The sequence below is a fragment of the Maylandia zebra genome, linkage group LG3, assembly GCF_041146795.1.
Source record: "Maylandia zebra isolate NMK-2024a linkage group LG3, Mzebra_GT3a, whole genome shotgun sequence".
In the NCBI taxonomy this organism is placed as follows: Eukaryota; Metazoa; Chordata; class Actinopteri; order Cichliformes; family Cichlidae; genus Maylandia; species Maylandia zebra.
In genome coordinates this window covers 59393970-59412088 of record NC_135169.1, presented here as the reverse complement: position 1 = coordinate 59412088, position 18119 = coordinate 59393970, and the positions used below count along the sequence as shown (strand labels likewise).

Below are 18119 nucleotides of genomic sequence, written 5' to 3'. Positions count from 1 at the left end.
CGGATAAGCAGAGTAGTTACCGAGAGGGAAGAAAGAGTGATAAACTTTTTAAAACTAAAACTCATCACCAGTATAATGTGACATCTGTAATTCTGACTCGAGGTGATTATAACAGTGAATATTTTGTCATCTGAGTGAACTCAGAGCCATGCTTTATAAGTTCTTTCTTACCACCAAGTTGATTCGAACAGTGACAACCAGTTTTAGCCAGGAGGGGAACTTGGCAATGATTTTTGTGATGAAGGATGCAATGGTGTCTCCATAGTCTGGTTTGTGGAACTCCGCTTCATTCAGCCCGTCTATTAAGATTATGTAATCTTCCTCTGGAATCCTTCGCTCTGCAAAGACATTTACAAATAAACTAAATATTAAAATACTATGAAATGAGATTAGTGGTCTCATACACGATGAAAATGAAATAGTGCAATATACAACTACAGTGTTTTACCTTTCCGAAGGTTGGCCAACGGTTCCAGGACTCCTCTCCGGAAAGCAGCCATGGGGTCTTGGACACAGGAGCGCAGACTGAGCATGCTCTGGAGGTGGGGCTCTTTCAGCAACAGCTCCCGGTACGCACTCAGTTGATGAGCTCTGCACAGAAGGGCTGCGATGCTGTGCACAAATTCTGGGACCAAGCAAGTGTACGTGTTATCTGCCTGGCAATAATGATAAGCCACCACCTGGAAGACAAAAGGAACGAGAACAAACGCGAGTGAAGCCATTGCTTTTTGAGAATCAGGAAGAATTAAAAATATGATTCACTGACTGATGGGTACATTTGATAACTTTAAAGCGTTTACAAACACCAACATCTCTGGTGACTGAAAAACTACCATGACAAAGTAAGTAAGTGAGGCTTTTGATACCAACAAGCCTCCATAAAACTACATATTATCTCTACAATGTCAGAGACATGATTTTATCCTTTCATTATTTCACACAGAAGGGATGATGAAGAGATTGGGCAACGGATGAAAAGCTATAAAAAGAAGTGAGTAGATCCCAGGTGGATATCTAAAGGTAGAATCTTCTGTACCTGAGCAGGTTTCCGCAGCATTCAAAGGAGGTCTGATTTAAAAGGAAAATGTAGGGACAGAGGTGGAGAAGAAGGAAGATGACTGTACTAATTACAGTCCAACCTGGAGGAGCTGACACACTTCCAGGCCCACAGGAGGAGGAGCAGGTGATCGGTTCCCCTGACGGCTCAACCTCAGCTGTTGCTGTTTAGTTCTCCACAGAAAACCGATGACCAGCTTCTAGAAAAATGACTAAAGCCTCAAGATATGAGACTTTTTTTTTTAACATTTAGCATCAATAAATGTTTTGGACCCAAACTTCTCCCCACAGCACAGATCTAAATGCATATTTATGGTTCTTTCTTTTTCAAATAATAACATATAACTCACATGCCAATAAAGGCACAATTAAAGCTAGCGCAAATTAGAAAAGAGGGAGGTAAGATTTTAAAAATTATAGCTGAACTCCCTGGATGTATATAACCCATCTTTAGTAAGGAAAACATGTGACATCCAGTCAGAAGATGGACCAACTGAAACAATAACACAACCACTGATTCACATCTTCTCCAGAAACTGTCAAAAATCACGACCACCAGAATTTTTCTCTGATGTTATGCTTTAGCCTAAAAGCAGCAAACGTCTGAGAGAAGTCCGAACACTCCTTTCTGTCATTTTTGCGTCACGCGTTTTTTGAGCTTCATCACAAATGTGACATAACAAAGAGGGAAACTGATATATTGAATGCCTATTATTGTACAAAGTCAAGTAACCTGCTGTGTGCATGAACACAACTCTTAATAAGCCCCCTACTGCAGTGATGATTTAATTTAGCATACAAGTCACACAGACTACCGCCTCATCAATGAGCAATACGAATCTCGACACACGATGATGCAAGGCTCTGCAGTCAAACCTCGGTAGCTCATCTGCTGGCAAAACAATAAATGCATTTTCAGAAATGTTACCTAAAGGCACGTCTCGATAATAAGAATAAAGCAGAAAGGGTAGTAGCCTCAGTGCTCCTGTTATGAGACCACTTTTAAATCAATGATTAAAAAAGCACTGGCAGAATCTGACAGAAGCTGCTCAGCGTTGCATCACACATCACAGGAACAGAGCCCCTGTGAAGGCGCCTATTGGAAACACTTTTCACCATAATTGGCTCAAGAGATACTGCTTGAGTTTCACAGACATTTACATGAAGCTCACTGCATTACCCTAGCTGTCTGGTGCATGAACTGTCCCCTTTGACAGGGTCACTAATTAGGAGGCCTCCCTGACAGGATAAGAGTATTAAATTCTAAAGGTGTTAGAAGGACAACAGGTTGTAATCAGTACCATTAAACGCAGCAGAATCAGTAGGAGACGTCACATCCACTGAGAAAGTCCTTCACAAAGCTGCCACCTATTAAATTACCTTACAACCTACCATCACAGCACTATTCAAACTCAACTGACTACAACAGTGGATCACAAATCTTCTCTGAATCCCGGTGGCCCCCAATCATCTTTATTAGACCTGCTACAAGGCAATAGCAGTGCCAAAGTCATCAAATGGTGCTTTTAGCAAGCAGTATTTCCAAAATGTAGTGAACGTGCACCTGCTATGTGACTGAACCCTGTTAAGGTTCAAAATATTGGGGATGGAGACAAGAGAAAAACCACAATAACAACACTGGTCCGGCCGGGTTGAGTCAAACGATGATTTAATGATCACACACGTGGGAGATGGACACTGATGCAGACAGCCTCAAAATCTCAAAATGGTGGAGCATTGCTTAAACTTTTATAGCCTCTGGTGCCTCCACCTTATCATACCAAGCCTAAACATTCACATGCTTTCTCTCACACAGCGCCTAAGCTACGACCTTGGCTCCCTGTTTATCTGCTCCTGCTGAGATGGGGCAGAAAACTCCAGCACACTCTGTTCTCTTCTACTCAGACAAATTAGATTTCTTATAACTCAGCAGTATAATGCATCATAAAACAATATCATTCATTCACAACAAGTCAGCAGTTTAATGTAATGCAAATCAGTTTAACTAATGCAATAGTTATCAGCTTCTTCTAATTCAGGAGAATAATGCAAACTAAAACTACATAATAATTCACAATCTTTAATTAGGGGTATAACATGGCATAAAATAATATCATAATTTTACAATTCCCCCTGATGAGCTCATTATTCTAATGAGCTCACAAACACCCTGTAGCCCAGTGTGGCCGGGTTCATCTCTTCTCACTCCCGAGGTCCTTTGTCCCCCTGACGGGCAAACCATATGTAAGATGACCTCTGTGTTTGCGCAAGTCAGGTGTAAGACAAACTATTACTACAAGGATAGCAGATCCAGATGACACTCCCCTGTTCTCCCACAGCTTTATTTGGTGTTCCCTTATACCATTCAGACGTAGACTAGAACCTCTGTCCGAAGAGCTCTTAACCTTTATTTTATTGCTGCAGCTACCAGTGTCGTCCAGTTGCGTGATCCTCTGTTCTTCTTACTTCAACCTCAGGGGTTAGACAACCCTTCAGTCGTGACACAGATCAGGGGATTATTCTGCCCCTATTTCAAACAACGATCTGTGTATCCTCGGGTCCTGTGTCTCCCGTGTATCCTCCAGAAAAGAACAGGAAGGCGTCCCCCTTTTGCCCAAGAGCCTCTCGAACCTCGTTGGTCTGGTGTTTCCGGATTTCCGTCAACCCCTTCATGGTTATTGCTGTATTTATGGGATTCATCCTTTTGAAGTGACTAGCTGGAGCCCAAACGCCATGACCCTTGGACCCAGTTGGTGTCTCGGCAGTCACTGTGTCTGTCTCTGCTGCGAAGGACCCTCGTATCTCTGTGGCCTCGTCTGGTGTCTGTTCCTTTCTCTGTAAGAGACAGAAAACCAAAACACCTCTCTTCCTAACCCTAATAATCTAATGTTGTTATCTACTGACCTTCTAGTGATTCAAAATTGGTCTAAAACATTCAGAATGTCCCAGGGACTTATTCTAATCATATCTTATGTGTGTGTAAGCGTGTTTGCATTTAGCCCTCTGCACTCAAGGCATTTCCTACACTTTATCAGTCCGGACAGTCACGCCGAACGAAGCTTCTGACCTTCAAAAGGCCGAGTGCCAACCCGTTATAAGCACATTTGCAAGGTGTGTCTGAAACTTATTGAAACCCCTCTTTTTAACAAAAGACAAAGAAATTAACAAATCTTCTAAACGCTATTCAGTTCATTTCAATGAGTAATGATTAAACATGAAAGTGATAGTTTATGCTTTTTCACTGATTCTCTAAAAGGTCCGTCTTCTCGGACCGCTATTAGCTTAAGCTTTACCATTCCTAAATTATTAAAGACACAAATGAAGTTATAAATTGTTCAAATAATCCTTGTTTGATGTTAAAGCTCAACTTCCCCCCCTTTTTTGACACATTCCAATGTGTCAAATCAACGGAGCTAGAACATCCAAAAAAAAAGTTAGGCAGCTACAAAGTTTCCCAGACTCTTAAGGTGATCCGCGTGTAACGTTCTGACTCAGGTATTTAATATTTTAATAAATGTCATTTAATTAACTGCCACTATTTAAACTAACCTTAAAGACATAATTGAAGAAAAGATCACAAAGAATAACATGATATCAATGTTATGTAAGCGCGTGTGGCCTTCTATGCTCGAAGCCTTTCCCCTCAATAGATCAGTCAGACATTCGCGCTGACTGTAGCTTTTAACCCTTATTAACTTGAGCACAACTCTATAATGAGCAACAAGTTGCAATATGTATGAAAATGATCATGGTTACACCTGCAATGAAAAATTATATCATTATCCTAACACCTGTAAATAGAAGATTCATCAGAGGTTATAACAATCACAGGAACACAGATGTTAGTATAAGGTCAAAAGCTTCAATAAATGATCATCGATGCAATGCTTGTTGCATGCTTCTCATACAATAATAATGCTGACATTAAAATAACAGTAAAACACCCCCTTTTGTCCCGTTTCACTTGACACCTAAACGTTTATAAATGCCTCTTTTATTCTTGATTTTATTTCCCCCTTTTCTCCCCTTACTGACCACAGCAGGGGGATCTTAGTTTTGAATCAGCCATGAATGCAGCTCACCTGATTCATCAGTGAGCTCCACCATCACTGGCGTCTGACAGGGTGGCGCTGCATACTCTTCCTTTAATGTCACTATTTTCAACCTGTTAATGAGAGTGCTTAAACCTGAAGTCGACTACGTCCACAACAAGTCAATACAGCTGTAAATGTGGCCAATTATCAATCTATTACCAATCAATAACAACAGATAACTTCTATTTTATGCATGCTTTTAATCAACCACTCACCCAGAGGATCTCCAATCCCAGGAAATGCCTTCTCCTCCTTTAATGAGTCTGTCCTCCTTCCATGCCCTGGTAACTGGTCCATCCAGAGCCATATGATCTCAAATATACATACAACAAGCCAAACCACACCTTGGTCACACCAACCCCTTTCCACCCCCAAGATGTCCAATGCCATCCTAGTATGGACTGTCAAATGTGGCTTTAACGCTGACTGTTCTGACAATCCATTTTATAACGTTCCTGGTCAGATTTGCCAATCTCTGCACCAGGGTTTTAAACGTTTCGCCATTTTCATTAGGTTTTATTTTTTATTTAGTTTCGACTCCAGATTTTCAATTTTTTGCCAGTTGTAATTAGTTTTTACCAATTCTTTGCTAGTTTAGTCTAGTTTTTATTTTCTGAAAATCCTTAGTTTCACTTTAGTTTTATTTGTGTTTTGCAAAAGTTAAGTGTAACAAACTCTCAGTTCCATCATATCAATCATGCTCTTCTGCTTATCCTTGGGTGTTGAGACTAATAGCTATTAATTCTTGCCGCACCGAGTGTTCCTAATTTTGGTTCAAGTCAATTGATAACCTTTTCCATGCGATTGTTTCACACCTTTATTTAGATGTCCCAGTCCTGTTATCTCGGGATACATCACGCTGCCTTATCTGGGGTTAGCTATTTTCTTGGAATGCGAGTTAAGTGGGTGAGCTCTTCAAAGAGGGGTAGTGTGCTCCCCCTGATGAGGTCTTCTAGGTAAGCTAGGTTAACCTTCTTGTGTGAGCTTTTCAAGTGCACTTTTAAGGTTTGTGGGATTTTTTTTTTAATTTTTTTATAAATGTCCCTCAAGACCCCCTGATGGCCCAGTAATTCATTTTTGCGCACTGTAGTACACATTTAGTTTTTTGCTTGTAGCTCTCATACTCTACTTGCCACTCCTCTAAGTCCTGATGTTTCTTAGAGAGGACAACAGTACCTTTAAAATTATGTCACATGTGTGGGGGTGTGGCCTTGCCAATTGTTTTTCCCACCTTTTCAAAATGGCTGGCGTGCCCACAAGCACATTTTATGGAAGAGAGAAAGGTAAGCTTGATATTTACAATTAAAATGTTTTGTTAAACTCAGATTCTTATTTTGAGAATTTGACCATAGTGAAAGTTATGGCGTTATCACCCCCTTTGGGGATTACCTTTTTCCAGTTTTGATGATATTCCTCCCCGTTCTTTATTTTTTTGCAAGTACCCCTCTTCGGTGGCGAGAAACTGTTGGTGTGATCAAGCGGGTGCTGTAAAAACAAAAGCTCAGGACAGAACAGTCACCAGTCATGTACTTCATTCAAAATTAACAAATATCAAGCTTCATATTGATCCTCTGAGTGTAATGGTACATTTTAATTTGCACTTCTCAAAACTAAAAACAATATTTTCTTTATTTTACTCTTGTTCTTGTGCAGCACCACCCCTCAGCACATGCCCCTGTTATTTTATCTTACTTTTAAAATGTTGACTACTTCAAGAAAGCGCCCAAAAGACGGGGACCAGTGTTTATCATTACATATCTCCATTTTGAGTGTGGCTGTCTATCATTCCCCTGTTATTTATAGACCTCGGTGGAGGGTTTTTTGTTTGTTTTTTCTTTATTTCTCTAAAATTAATTCACTCTCTACATTGACCCACTATGGTTAATAATAACATGCTCAGTCATGAGTGGGATCAAACCTTTTCTTCACTTTAGCATTTAATATTCCCAACAATATAATGTGATACCTTAATTAAAACACAGCTACTAAAAACACAATTTCCTTAATGCAAACATCAGTAGCTCAAAATTAGCAACCAAAGGGTTCAGTCTGCAGTTCACACTGCTGTGAAGCTACAGCTCTTTAGTCTCTGTCATTCTTCTGTTCTTGCAGACAAAACAAAGCAAAACAAAACATCCACCCTTCTTTTACAGGCTGGGTGAATTGTCTGTGGACATTTAATAATCCTAAAGTCGGCACCGTTTTTGTCTCAGTATCAAGTCAGTTAAAACTTTTAGTCGTCAGTCCGTCACAGTCCAGTCACATGCATACATTCACACACATTCATACCAGATATTGCTGATAATGGAGTCTCACGCGCAACCTATTCGAGGCTCCATCACCAGCAAGATGACGTCATCATTTTAAAGGAAACAGCTCCTTGTTTGTTTTTCCTTCTTTGGACTGGATTGACTCGCTGCAATCCTTTTAGGCTTCAGGATCAGTGTCCCATATAAGTGAATTTTCTCCCAAGCTCATTATAATCATGGAGAAAAATACTTCGCGACTGTTTTCAGTAAGAATATTTTATAACACTTTAAAATTCACTCTCTCAGGCCTGGATTAAGGAGCCGATTTGTTAAATCAGGAGCTCACAAAATACCAAAATATCACCACCGGTGGATCACACCTCTCAGATGTTCTTATCTCAGTGCACTGTAACGAAAGCAAACACAGACGTAACCAATTAAACACTCATATAATAACAGATACTGGGGCCCATTACAAACATGCCCAAGCATAAAACCATCCTTTTCTCTCTCAGAGAAAGAAAACAATCCAAACCTCACTGATAGAATCAACCTAGTATCAAACAAAACCCAAAGATCAACCAAAACTCCTTTTTGCACCAACAAAACATGTTGGATTTACTTGACTCAATAGTGGACACTAGTTACACACCAACTCTTTACTTTGGCAAAAACGTAAACAACTAAGTTGAATCAACACGACCTTTTCATAATCTCTTCGAAATAAAACTCACACCATTCATTCATCATTTTCGCTCTGTACCACTGCTCCTTGTTAGACTGTGTGAAGCACAGTAAACAATTCAGTGGAGGCTTTGAGCCATAAACAGACATCACGCACAGACATTGTTTTCATTATCAAAGTGCTTCAGACCATGTCCTCTAAATCTACACAAATGCCCTCTGCGTGGCATGAAATACATTTAAGCAATAAATAATCAATCAGTTCTTGCTGTTGTAACCAACTCCGTATTTGGATGTTTGTGTGCAGCATTTGTTAGTAAAGCATTCTTCATTGCATCAGCGTGTGTGTGTGTGGATCACTTCTCAGTTCATTGAATCAACATTTTAATTTGTGTGTGTGTGTGTGTCATTTCTCCCTCAATCAACGATTGCATATGTTCATATGTATGTTTCTTTTCACTCTGAGTCGGTGCATGTAGATGTGTGTGTTTGTGTGGGTGTTTGTGTTCATCTCTTTCCTGTTATAGTGTTCTGGGTAAACCACGGCCTGAAGCGTGCCCTGGGTCCTGCCCTCCTCCTTTTCAGTCTGTTTGCATCCATTGGTGCTGCTGCTCAGAGTTCTGTCCATACTGGTTCTGGCCCCAATTGAGGCAGTCCTTTTCTCCAGTGTTGTTAGGGGAAAAATTGGTCTAACTACCTTGGGACTGTGTGTTTTTATACAATTCTTAAGTGGGACACTGGACTGTTTTATCTTTTATCTCTTGATATATTTTTCGTCAATAAATTATCTTTTAGAATTTTATTGACTGACATCTTTTTGCCCATGACTGAGACGGTTGGTCAGACCTAGAGTCTTTCTTTGGGTGTGTTACAGCAGCTTCTGCTCTAAAAGAAACAAATAAATAAAAAGAAAAGAAAATGTGGAACATGCTCATCAGCTTAGCAGTGTCTACATATTTAATTCAGCTTCTCAATCCTGTAGTTGTAGCTGTTGGCTACAGGGTTTTGCTTATTGGTTGTTATTATAGGTGTGCTCTATATCTCAGCAATGTGTCATTCTAGGATGATAGGTTTCAAGCTGGTCAAGTGCCTCTATGCACTTCATTAGTTTAGTTATTCTCCGTATTGTCTTCATCTCACATGTCATTACACTGAGTTTCAGCAAACCTTAAGCTTGATGCAGACTACTGCTTAACAATTATCCACCTTACATCATAACAGATTAAGGTGCCTCTTCATATTAATATTATGTCATTGTTAATATTATCCTCTTTGTCTTATATAACAGCAATAGCATATTATAATATTTTATCAGTGTGTACCATTATACTACTCCTGAGCCAATTTGTTAGTTAGGATCATCTTATTCAGCAAACAGATAATTTAGAATTCATCCAATCTGCGGTCACATTTGTTCTCTCTGTTGCATGGCGGACCAGGCAGTTCTATTATAATATATTATTTATATTTTATTTTGTATCCATCAAGGGCTTCAGATGACCTGCAGAATCATCCTTTTCCCAGGGTGGAGACAGTTACCTTTTCACACACTGTCCTTGGCTGAACAGTGACACAGCCTTAATATACTTTATTTATGTTATTAAAATATTTTCGTGTGAATTATTTGCTTTATATTCATTTTATACATGCTGGGCATGGTCATCATGCCAACTGTGTTTCATTGTTAATATCACTTTACAGGTTGTTATCCTTGCTATTATTAATTTCAAATACTCTAAAGATAATTTCTACTGTAACTTTCCCTTTGTTCATCTTTATTTCGTACTTTTTATATTTATATCTACTCAGTGGGGTCTGTTTTCAACCCTTTTAAACTACTACAAAACTACTGTGATCTCTAGTTTTCACTTAATAAGGGATTATTATGTTCTTCCTGATATGGGTGTTGCTGCAGATGCGGCTGCAGGAATGAGTGATGGTTTACTAAAAGGATTGTGGGAACTGCACAGTGTCTCGTCTTCTGGTTTTACTAAACTGGCAGTTGGATTCTGTTCTCCTGACTGTTTATATTTTGTTTTCTTAAATCTCTCAGTTTACAGACATTGTTTTGTCCGGCGTCTGGACTTTTCTTTTCTCACCACTGCTCGTCAGCAGGAGTGAGTTTTAATTTCACTTGCTTGATTACCCATCTTATTTATGTATTTACTTATTTTTTGTTTAAGTAATACACAATACAGCTGCTATCCACCTTCGCTGGTATTCGAGACGAGAGTGGTTGCTCACACGCCCTTCTACTTTCGGACTATTTCCAAAAGCGGTGTGAACTTTACGAGACGGAACTCGACCGTTCTCTCAACTCACCAGCACGTCAGTGAATAGCAGTAAAAGAAAAACACAGGAGCAGCTCAGTCTCTTATTGGACCGTGAAAATTCAGCTTGCTCCGTTAATTAAAACAATACACACACACACACATTCACATTCACAGCTTCGACGCGCGCGCGACCGGAACCCTTAAGATAAGGGGAGCTCCCAGAGCTACTTACTCCCTAGACCCAGTCTAGACCCAGCTGGGGGAGCTACCCAAAGCTCCAAAGCTACCAGTCGACGAGCTCCCAGAGCTACCAGCCGACGAGCTACGCTACGAGTCGACGAGCTCCCAGAGCTACCAGTCGACGAGCCACTTCCGCTATTTTAAATTCCCTGAATTCAAAACGCGCTTTTACGCAAGATTGTGTCAGTGTGTCTGTATCTACCTGGTCAGTGTCGCCGGGTCTGGTCCACCTCGATCGGGTCCCACCACCGTGGGTCGCTTTCTAAGACGTTGGCCAAGACCCGAATTTAAACGCTCTTGGACTTTTATCACACACCTGGTGTGTGAGCTGTCGACAGACGAACAAGGTGGACTGGTCACGGAGATGGGACACGATGGAGGCGCTCCGGCTGTCGAAGGACCAAGAAATGTTAGGGGAAAACTCTGTAAAAAACCCAGGAGAAATAAAGACACAATGAGACAAGATCACTTTTTATGCTTTAACGTGCACACGGGTAAGCTGTTCAGAACAACTCACAACGTGTACAGAGGCTGGGCACTTTTTATAGGAAAGACAGTGAGAACAGGATAAGAAAATACAAAACAAATAAAATAAACAACTCCATATGTGGCGCTAGTCTCGTCAGCAGAGAGCTGGGAGAAGGCTGTGAGAGATAAAACAATCTAAAACAATATGTCCCAAAACAGTATGTCATTGCTGAGAAAGTCTAAAAAGATAATTCTAAACTAATCTAACCATAGACAAAAGGGCATGCTTGCACATTTAAAAGAAGGTAAAGAAACATAGAATCATTTTTCCTGTAACAAGTGTCCAGCATCTTCTCCTTATTTCGCTCCTCCTTAACTTGACCCTTTTGCTTCGGTCTTCCTTCAGGGTTTTGATACGCAGCTCAATTGTCTGGATGTCCGTTTGTTGCTTGCAGAAGTGCGACTGCTGTCCGTTTGTTTGCAGGTGGAACAGCTGACATCCAGAAGGTGTATAGGAGAGTCTGCAGCTTCCACCTCCTCAGTGGAAGACCTCAACCTTTGTTCTGTTAGTTTAACACAGGCCTCAAGGCTCTCTGGGATCCCTGCTTGCACTTTCAAGCCCACGGCTCAGGTCGTAGTCGTGGTCCCATTCCAGGGGAATGGAGTCCATGGTTGTTTGGGTGTCTCGGCCCGAGCGTTCAGTCCGGAGCTGGGCAGCCCAGGACGCTGAGCGATCGGAGGACGGCAGAGGCGACAGGAAGCCATCCCCCTAACGTTCGCTCCATAGCAGACCGGACAAATCACACTGCTCATCTAGCTCCAGGATGCTCCGGCCTGATTTCAAGTCCGGTGTCTTGGACTCCAAGCCTGATGGGTTCGATTTTCAGCTAGCTCCTCCTGGGCCATGCTCAGTTTCTGCTCTGATGCCTCGAGGTCTTATTGAGGGCAGAAACCTCAGAGTCTTTTCCGTAGAAATCAGATTAAAGTCCATTGATGTTTTCCTTGCTTTGCTCCACGGCCTTTTGCGGCTCTGCTGTTCGGCTCTTCTCAGAGGTCAGCTCCTGGCCGAGCCCCGACACCTGTGCCTTCAGCTTATTTTCTCCTGGTGTTTTGTCCATTCTGAGGTGCCTCCTGACCTCAGTTACTCCTCCTGTCTCTGGCACGCCCTTTTTGCTGCCCGATGGTCATTGTTGGTCCGTCACTGTCCTGCACAGTTTTAATGCAGAGTGGTTAAGGTCAGCATGGTTTTGCTCGGCCTCACTTTTCATCTGGGCTTAATGGGCGTCTCGTCACAGCTCTGTCAGCTGAAGCTGTCTTTTTCCATATGGCAAGAGTGTGAAGAGTGTGTGAGACGGGTGTGTCCGATCAGGCACAATGCTGGTGGCTTTGCGAGTGCCTCGTTTTCCAAATCCAGATGTTTATTTGTCACGTACACAGCAACAGAGAGAACAGTCTGTTGTTGGGATGGCTGAGGTCTTTCACGATCTTCCTGGTCTTGGTCCAGCACCGCCTGCTGTAGATTGAGTGCAGGTCAGGGTGCTCGGAGCGGATGGTGCGCTCAGCTGATTGCACAACCCTCTGTAGTGCTTGTCTGTCCGGCATGGTGCTGTTCCCGAACCAGACAGTGATATAGCTGCTCAGGATGCTCTCAATAATTCCTTTATATAAGGTGGTCAGAATCGGTGGTGGGAGCCGGGCCTTTCTCAGTCTTCTCAGAAAGAAAAGACGCTGACGGAAATCTCCCCGTGTAGTGAAACGGGCCTTGGATTTAACTCTCTCCGTCTCTGCTGCCTGAGATCGTTTTCCTGCAGCACTTTTGACAGTTTCAACTTGTTGTGGGTCCAGCTGCTTTAGCATTTGGTCAGAGTCACATCGAAGATGGTAAAGGAGAGAGCAACGATGGTAGAGGGGAGAGCAGGAGTCCAGGGTCAGCCTCGGCTTTTCCGGGCCGACAAAGCAGCCTGTAATCAAGCATAAAGAGAAAAAACAAAACAAAACAAAAACAAAAACAAACGAACAGGAAAATCATGTTGTATTGGCTGTGTTACTCAGAGAGGGGAAAAACAACGGGACCAGGCCCTGTGTCAGCCTTCTCTCCCCCTTTTTTTTTGTTTTTTCTCACCATATAATCCTCTCATAAACCACCAAGCTGACAGGACAACACAGGTACATGTTAAAATTCTTAAGATCATGTTTAAAGCACAAAAATGGAATTTTTTTTTCATTCAGTAATCACTTGTATTAATCAATCAGAAGAAAACATGTCACAATTTGACTTTTATTAACCACTAAATTTGTCGTGTTATCACTGGTTGTGATTTTTTTTTTTTTGAAGTTAAGTTGTTGTCCTGCAACCCAGAGGGTTTATTTGTTAGTAGTGGATAAACTTTATTGTGTAACGGCGGGTGTATGTTAAGCTTCACTGCTTTAAACTTGCTGGAAAATCTTCACATGTTCATGGGTGTAAGCTGTTTCTTCATTGCGTGTATGTGTGTTTGTAGATGGGCTAATTTAACGTTTTTTCTCAAACGAGGCATTTCTCTAGCACGTGCCTCTCTCTCACATTTCTCTGCTTGTGTGTGTTTTTATTTCACCTTTTTGTTGTGATGCTCCAGGCGCCTTCCCAACCTCCACAAGTCTGTTGGCCGCAATTTTATGTGTTAAAACTTCTCTTAATTTCTCCTTTAATTCTCTTCTAGCTGCTGTCTTTTCCACAGCTGCTGATTCTTGCTGAGTTTGGTTTCCATTACTATAATTTTGCTTCGGCCGCCGTGCTTGTGGGGGCAGTTGGTCCAGCCCCATAGCCACCTGTATCAACACACTGAGAGATTTATTTAATATCATTTTCATCACTGTTAAATAGACTAGCAGGCAAGACGCCCACCTTTGCACTGCAGACTACATGCCAGTCTCCCAACACACTCCTCTCTGAGTTTCAGCTTTAAAACCCAACCTCATTCACACCCTAGTCATTCAAAACCTTATTTGTAGTATCATAATCAGCAAAATCAGCGTTTTAATTACAGGCATGTATCATTGTTTGCAAATCAAAATTATAAAACTCAAAAACACGCTAAACAGCAACAAAAGTCCTCTGTGCGTGTCACCGCTCATTTGCATGTTCACACACCGTCTAAAAATAGCTCGCAGCGCTGCAGTGCGCTGTCGTCACACACAGGGTCACACAAAGCTCAGACAAAACTCTTCTATTTTATATTACAAAGACGTCTTATATTTACAATTACTGACAGGCCTGACAGATTCAGCACCTAACAAATTTCGACAAATTTAAGTTAACGGGTCCAACCGAAGAAAGTCCAACTTTTTTGTAATCAATTAAACAGTATCTGTTACTTCTGGGAACAGTTTCTGACCTAACTTCTAAATCCCTAACTCAATTTAACTTTGTCCAAACAAGCACATGACACCGTTTTAAACGATGAGGAGATTCTAACTCCTAGCTTATTTTGGGATGCCCTGTACCCCACAGATAAGCCAAACTGAACTAACCCTGTTCGCCGACAGGTCAAGACCGCGCGTCCACGGCCAGGAGGGAGCGTAACCTCCGGGCTATGTGCTTCTTAGCATCTTCCAGTGCCGTCCTATAATAATTTTAACCTAACCGATTTTGAAAAATTTTACCATAACGGGTCTCACCGAAGAAAGATAACTTTTTTACGACCAATTAAACAGTCTCTGTTACTTCTGGGAACAGTTTCTGTCCTAATTTGTAAAACTATTAACCAGTCTCTGTTACTTCTGGGAACAGTTTCTGTCCTAATTTCCCTACCAAACTACCTGAGCCTTCAGCTCAATATCCAGGGACTCAAACCCAACATTCTCTGTTACTTCTGGGAACAGTTTCATATTTCTTCAACTTCATTAAATACTCTTAAGCAACTTTAACTGCATAACACACGGTGATTCTCATCAAAATCAAAACAGACACTCTACCAGTAATTTCAGTGAGTAGACTTTAATTTAGTCATATCCAATTTGGCACATTTTGGAAATAATTCAACAGGTAGTGCCTTACCTTTAGATAAGCCGGCTTTTGTCCACTCAAATCAGACCACTGGCTCGTGCCTGTCCGTTCGACAACCTCGGACCGTCCAAACTTTTAAATTCCACCCCAATACCACAGGACGAGCCCCCAAAATGTTAAGGTTCAAAATATTGGGGATGGAGACAAGAGAAAAAACCACAATAACAACACTGGTCCGGCCGGGTTGAGTCAAACGATGATTTTAATAGTCACACGCGTGGGAGATGGACACTGATGCAGACAGCCTCAAAATCTCAAAATGGTGGAGCATTGCTCAAACTTTTATAGCCTCTGGTGCCTCCACCTTATCATACAAAGCCTAAACATTCACATGCTTTCTCTCACACAGCGCCTAAGCTGCGACCTTGGCTCCCTGTTTATCTGCTCCTGCTGAAATGGGGCAGAAAACTCCAGCACACTCTGTTCTCTTCTACTCAGACAAATTAGATTTCTTATAACTCAGCAGTATAATGCATCATAAAACAATATCATTCATTCACAACAAGTCAGCAGTTTAATGTAATGCAAATCAGTTTAACTAATGCAATAGTTATCAGCTTCTTCTAATTCAGGAGAATAATGCAAACTAAAACTACATAATAATTCACAATCTTTAATTAGGGGTATAACATGGCATAAAATAATATTATAATCTAACAGGCTTAATTAATTATTACCACAAGTTTCTACCAAACCTTTCAACAGTCCTGCACCCGCTGAACTCTCTGCTGCAACAAAATGTCAAATGGAAATGGACAAACTATGAAGAGGCATTTAATTTAGTTAAGTTAAACAGCTCATTACATCAGAGGAGGTTCTGACACACTTTGACCCCAAGCTACCACTTCGCCTCGCCTGTGATGCCTCACCATATGGCATTGGTGCCGTGCTATCTCACAAAATGCCTGATCGATCCGAACGACTACTTGCCTTTGCCTCAAGGTCCCTAAATGCAGCCGAGCGCAACTATACGCAGATAGACAGAGAAACACTCAGTCTAGTGTGGGGAGTGAAGAAGTTTAATCAGTATTTATATGGACGACACTTCACCCTGATCACAGACCACCGACCGCTGGTGTCCATCTTTAACCCTCAGAAAGGTAATCCAACCATGGCTTGCGTACGCTTGCTTGGGCTTTGTTCCTGGGTGCACACACCTACACCATTGAGTTCAAAGGGACAAAGCTACATGGAAATGCAGATGGACTTTCACGTCTTCCACACATGCAACCCACCGAAGAAATGACTGCTCCAGCTACTGTGTTTCATGTTACACAAATGGAACCCCTACCTGTCACAAGTGCTCAGGTGAAAAGAGAAACGAGCCAAAACACAATCTTGTCAAACGATCTTACTGTGAATGGTTGGCCGTCCTGTAGTGACACTCAGTTCTCTGCGTACTCCACCCGCAAAGACCAACTATCCGTTTGCCAAGGATGTGTCATGTGGGGAACTCGTGTCATCTGCCACCCAAACTACGTACAAAGGTACTGGACTCACTGCACGATGGACATTTGGGTGTTAAGATGAAAGGTCTTGCTAGAAGCTATGTTTGGTGGCCAGGCACTGATTGTGAAATGGAGAATATGGCTAAATCCTGCATTGTTTGCCAGCAGACGCTGCGCCAGCCTCAAACAGCACCTGTAGACGCGTGGGAGTGGCCATCCGCTCCATGGCAACGCATTCATATAGACTATGCTGGCCCATTTATGGACCAAATGTTCCAGGTTGTGGTTGATGCCCACTCAAAGTGGCCAGAAATCTTCCCCGTAAAGCAAGCAACAGCTGCCAGCACGATCAATAGTCTTTGGTCACCGTTTGCACGCACAGGTCTGCCACAACAGCTCGTAAGTGACAATGGTCATCAGTTTACTGGAGAGGAGTTCCAGTGTTTCCTTGGGAGTAACGGCATACGACATATCACTTCAGCTCACCATCATCCTGCAACAAAGCTGAACCAGCCAGTCGCACAGAGGGGAAACCGCTACAACAGAAAATTGACAATTTTTTTACTGTCTTACCACTCATGCAACAACTGGACACACACCTGCAATGCTCTTCATGGGATGAGATCTGAGATCACATCTAGATTTGCTGAAACCAGACATTCGCAAGGATGTCCAAGATAAACAGTCTTCCATGGTGGAAGCAACAAGAAACAAAACCAGGTTCTTCAATGTTGGACAAAGAGTTCTCGCCAGAGACTACAGAGACCCAAGTCAGAAATGGCATTCTGGCACGATTCGTTCACGGACCGGACCGCTGATATACACCATAAATGTTGGAGCCAACTTAGTCTGGCGTAGACATGTTGATCAGATTCTAGATGCAGAATGTCACGTGGTTCCAGAGCAACCTGAGAGGACACATCTACACCTCAAGATTCAGAAGAGTTTGCCCTCGCTTCACCACCTGAGGTTCAGGGTTTACGTGAAACCACCAATGTTCAAACACCTGAACTTTCCACACAGAGCACTATGGACTCTGACCAAACAGGCAGACGTTACCCTGAGAGAAATCGCAGAGCACCTCAGAGACTGAACTTATAGGTTTCCAGTTCATTTTGTAAGGAAAGCAGTTAAAATGTTTAAGAGGAAACAACCTACCTCTATGTTGTAAATCACTGAGTAGGTGTCATATTTCAGTTTAAGTACAATTATTGGGTTACGGCATTTACCTGAAAATATCTCGATTGTTTGATACTTAATGTGTTCATCAAAGCTGGATGGGAGGAACTGTGATGTATTCAGTAAAATCAGTTTATATTTTGTGGTAAAGTAGAGAACACCAAGCGTGGTGCATGTGCGCATTGATATGCCTGTGCCTTTCCACAACATGGTTAATAAAGTAAGTTACTAACAACCAAAAATGTGTTGTTACTTTACCAGTTAAGTTATAAGAGAGAACATAACAAACTGGTTGAGATCCTGGATTAAAGAGGGAATGGGAAGGGAAGAGGAGCACAGAGGACTGATTGGTCGGTTCGTGAGGAGAATCACCTGAAACTGAA

General features: G+C 41.9%; 1 protein-coding gene and 1 pseudogene across 5 annotated transcripts in view; both read right to left on the bottom strand.

Moving 5' to 3' along the window:
- The window catches only part of LOC143416848 (protein TANC1-like), a 35129-nt gene extending 34392 nt beyond the window's left edge, over nucleotides 1-737 (bottom strand). For all 4 annotated transcript variants that reach the window (XM_076882516.1, XM_076882514.1, XM_076882512.1 and 1 more), the window contains exons 1-2: nucleotides 449-737; nucleotides 172-338 (exon numbers count right to left, since the gene is read on the bottom strand). In XM_076882516.1, the coding sequence (XP_076738631.1) occupies nucleotides 172-338; nucleotides 449-722 (441 nt within the window). In that variant the 5' untranslated portion in view covers nucleotides 723-737. The remainder of the gene's footprint in view (nucleotides 1-171; nucleotides 339-448) is intronic.
- LOC112433074 (NACHT, LRR and PYD domains-containing protein 12-like) overlaps nucleotides 1-18119 on the bottom strand; it is a 168770-nt pseudogene that overhangs the window by 66885 nt on the left and 83766 nt on the right. The gene's annotated exons all lie outside the window — the stretch shown is intronic.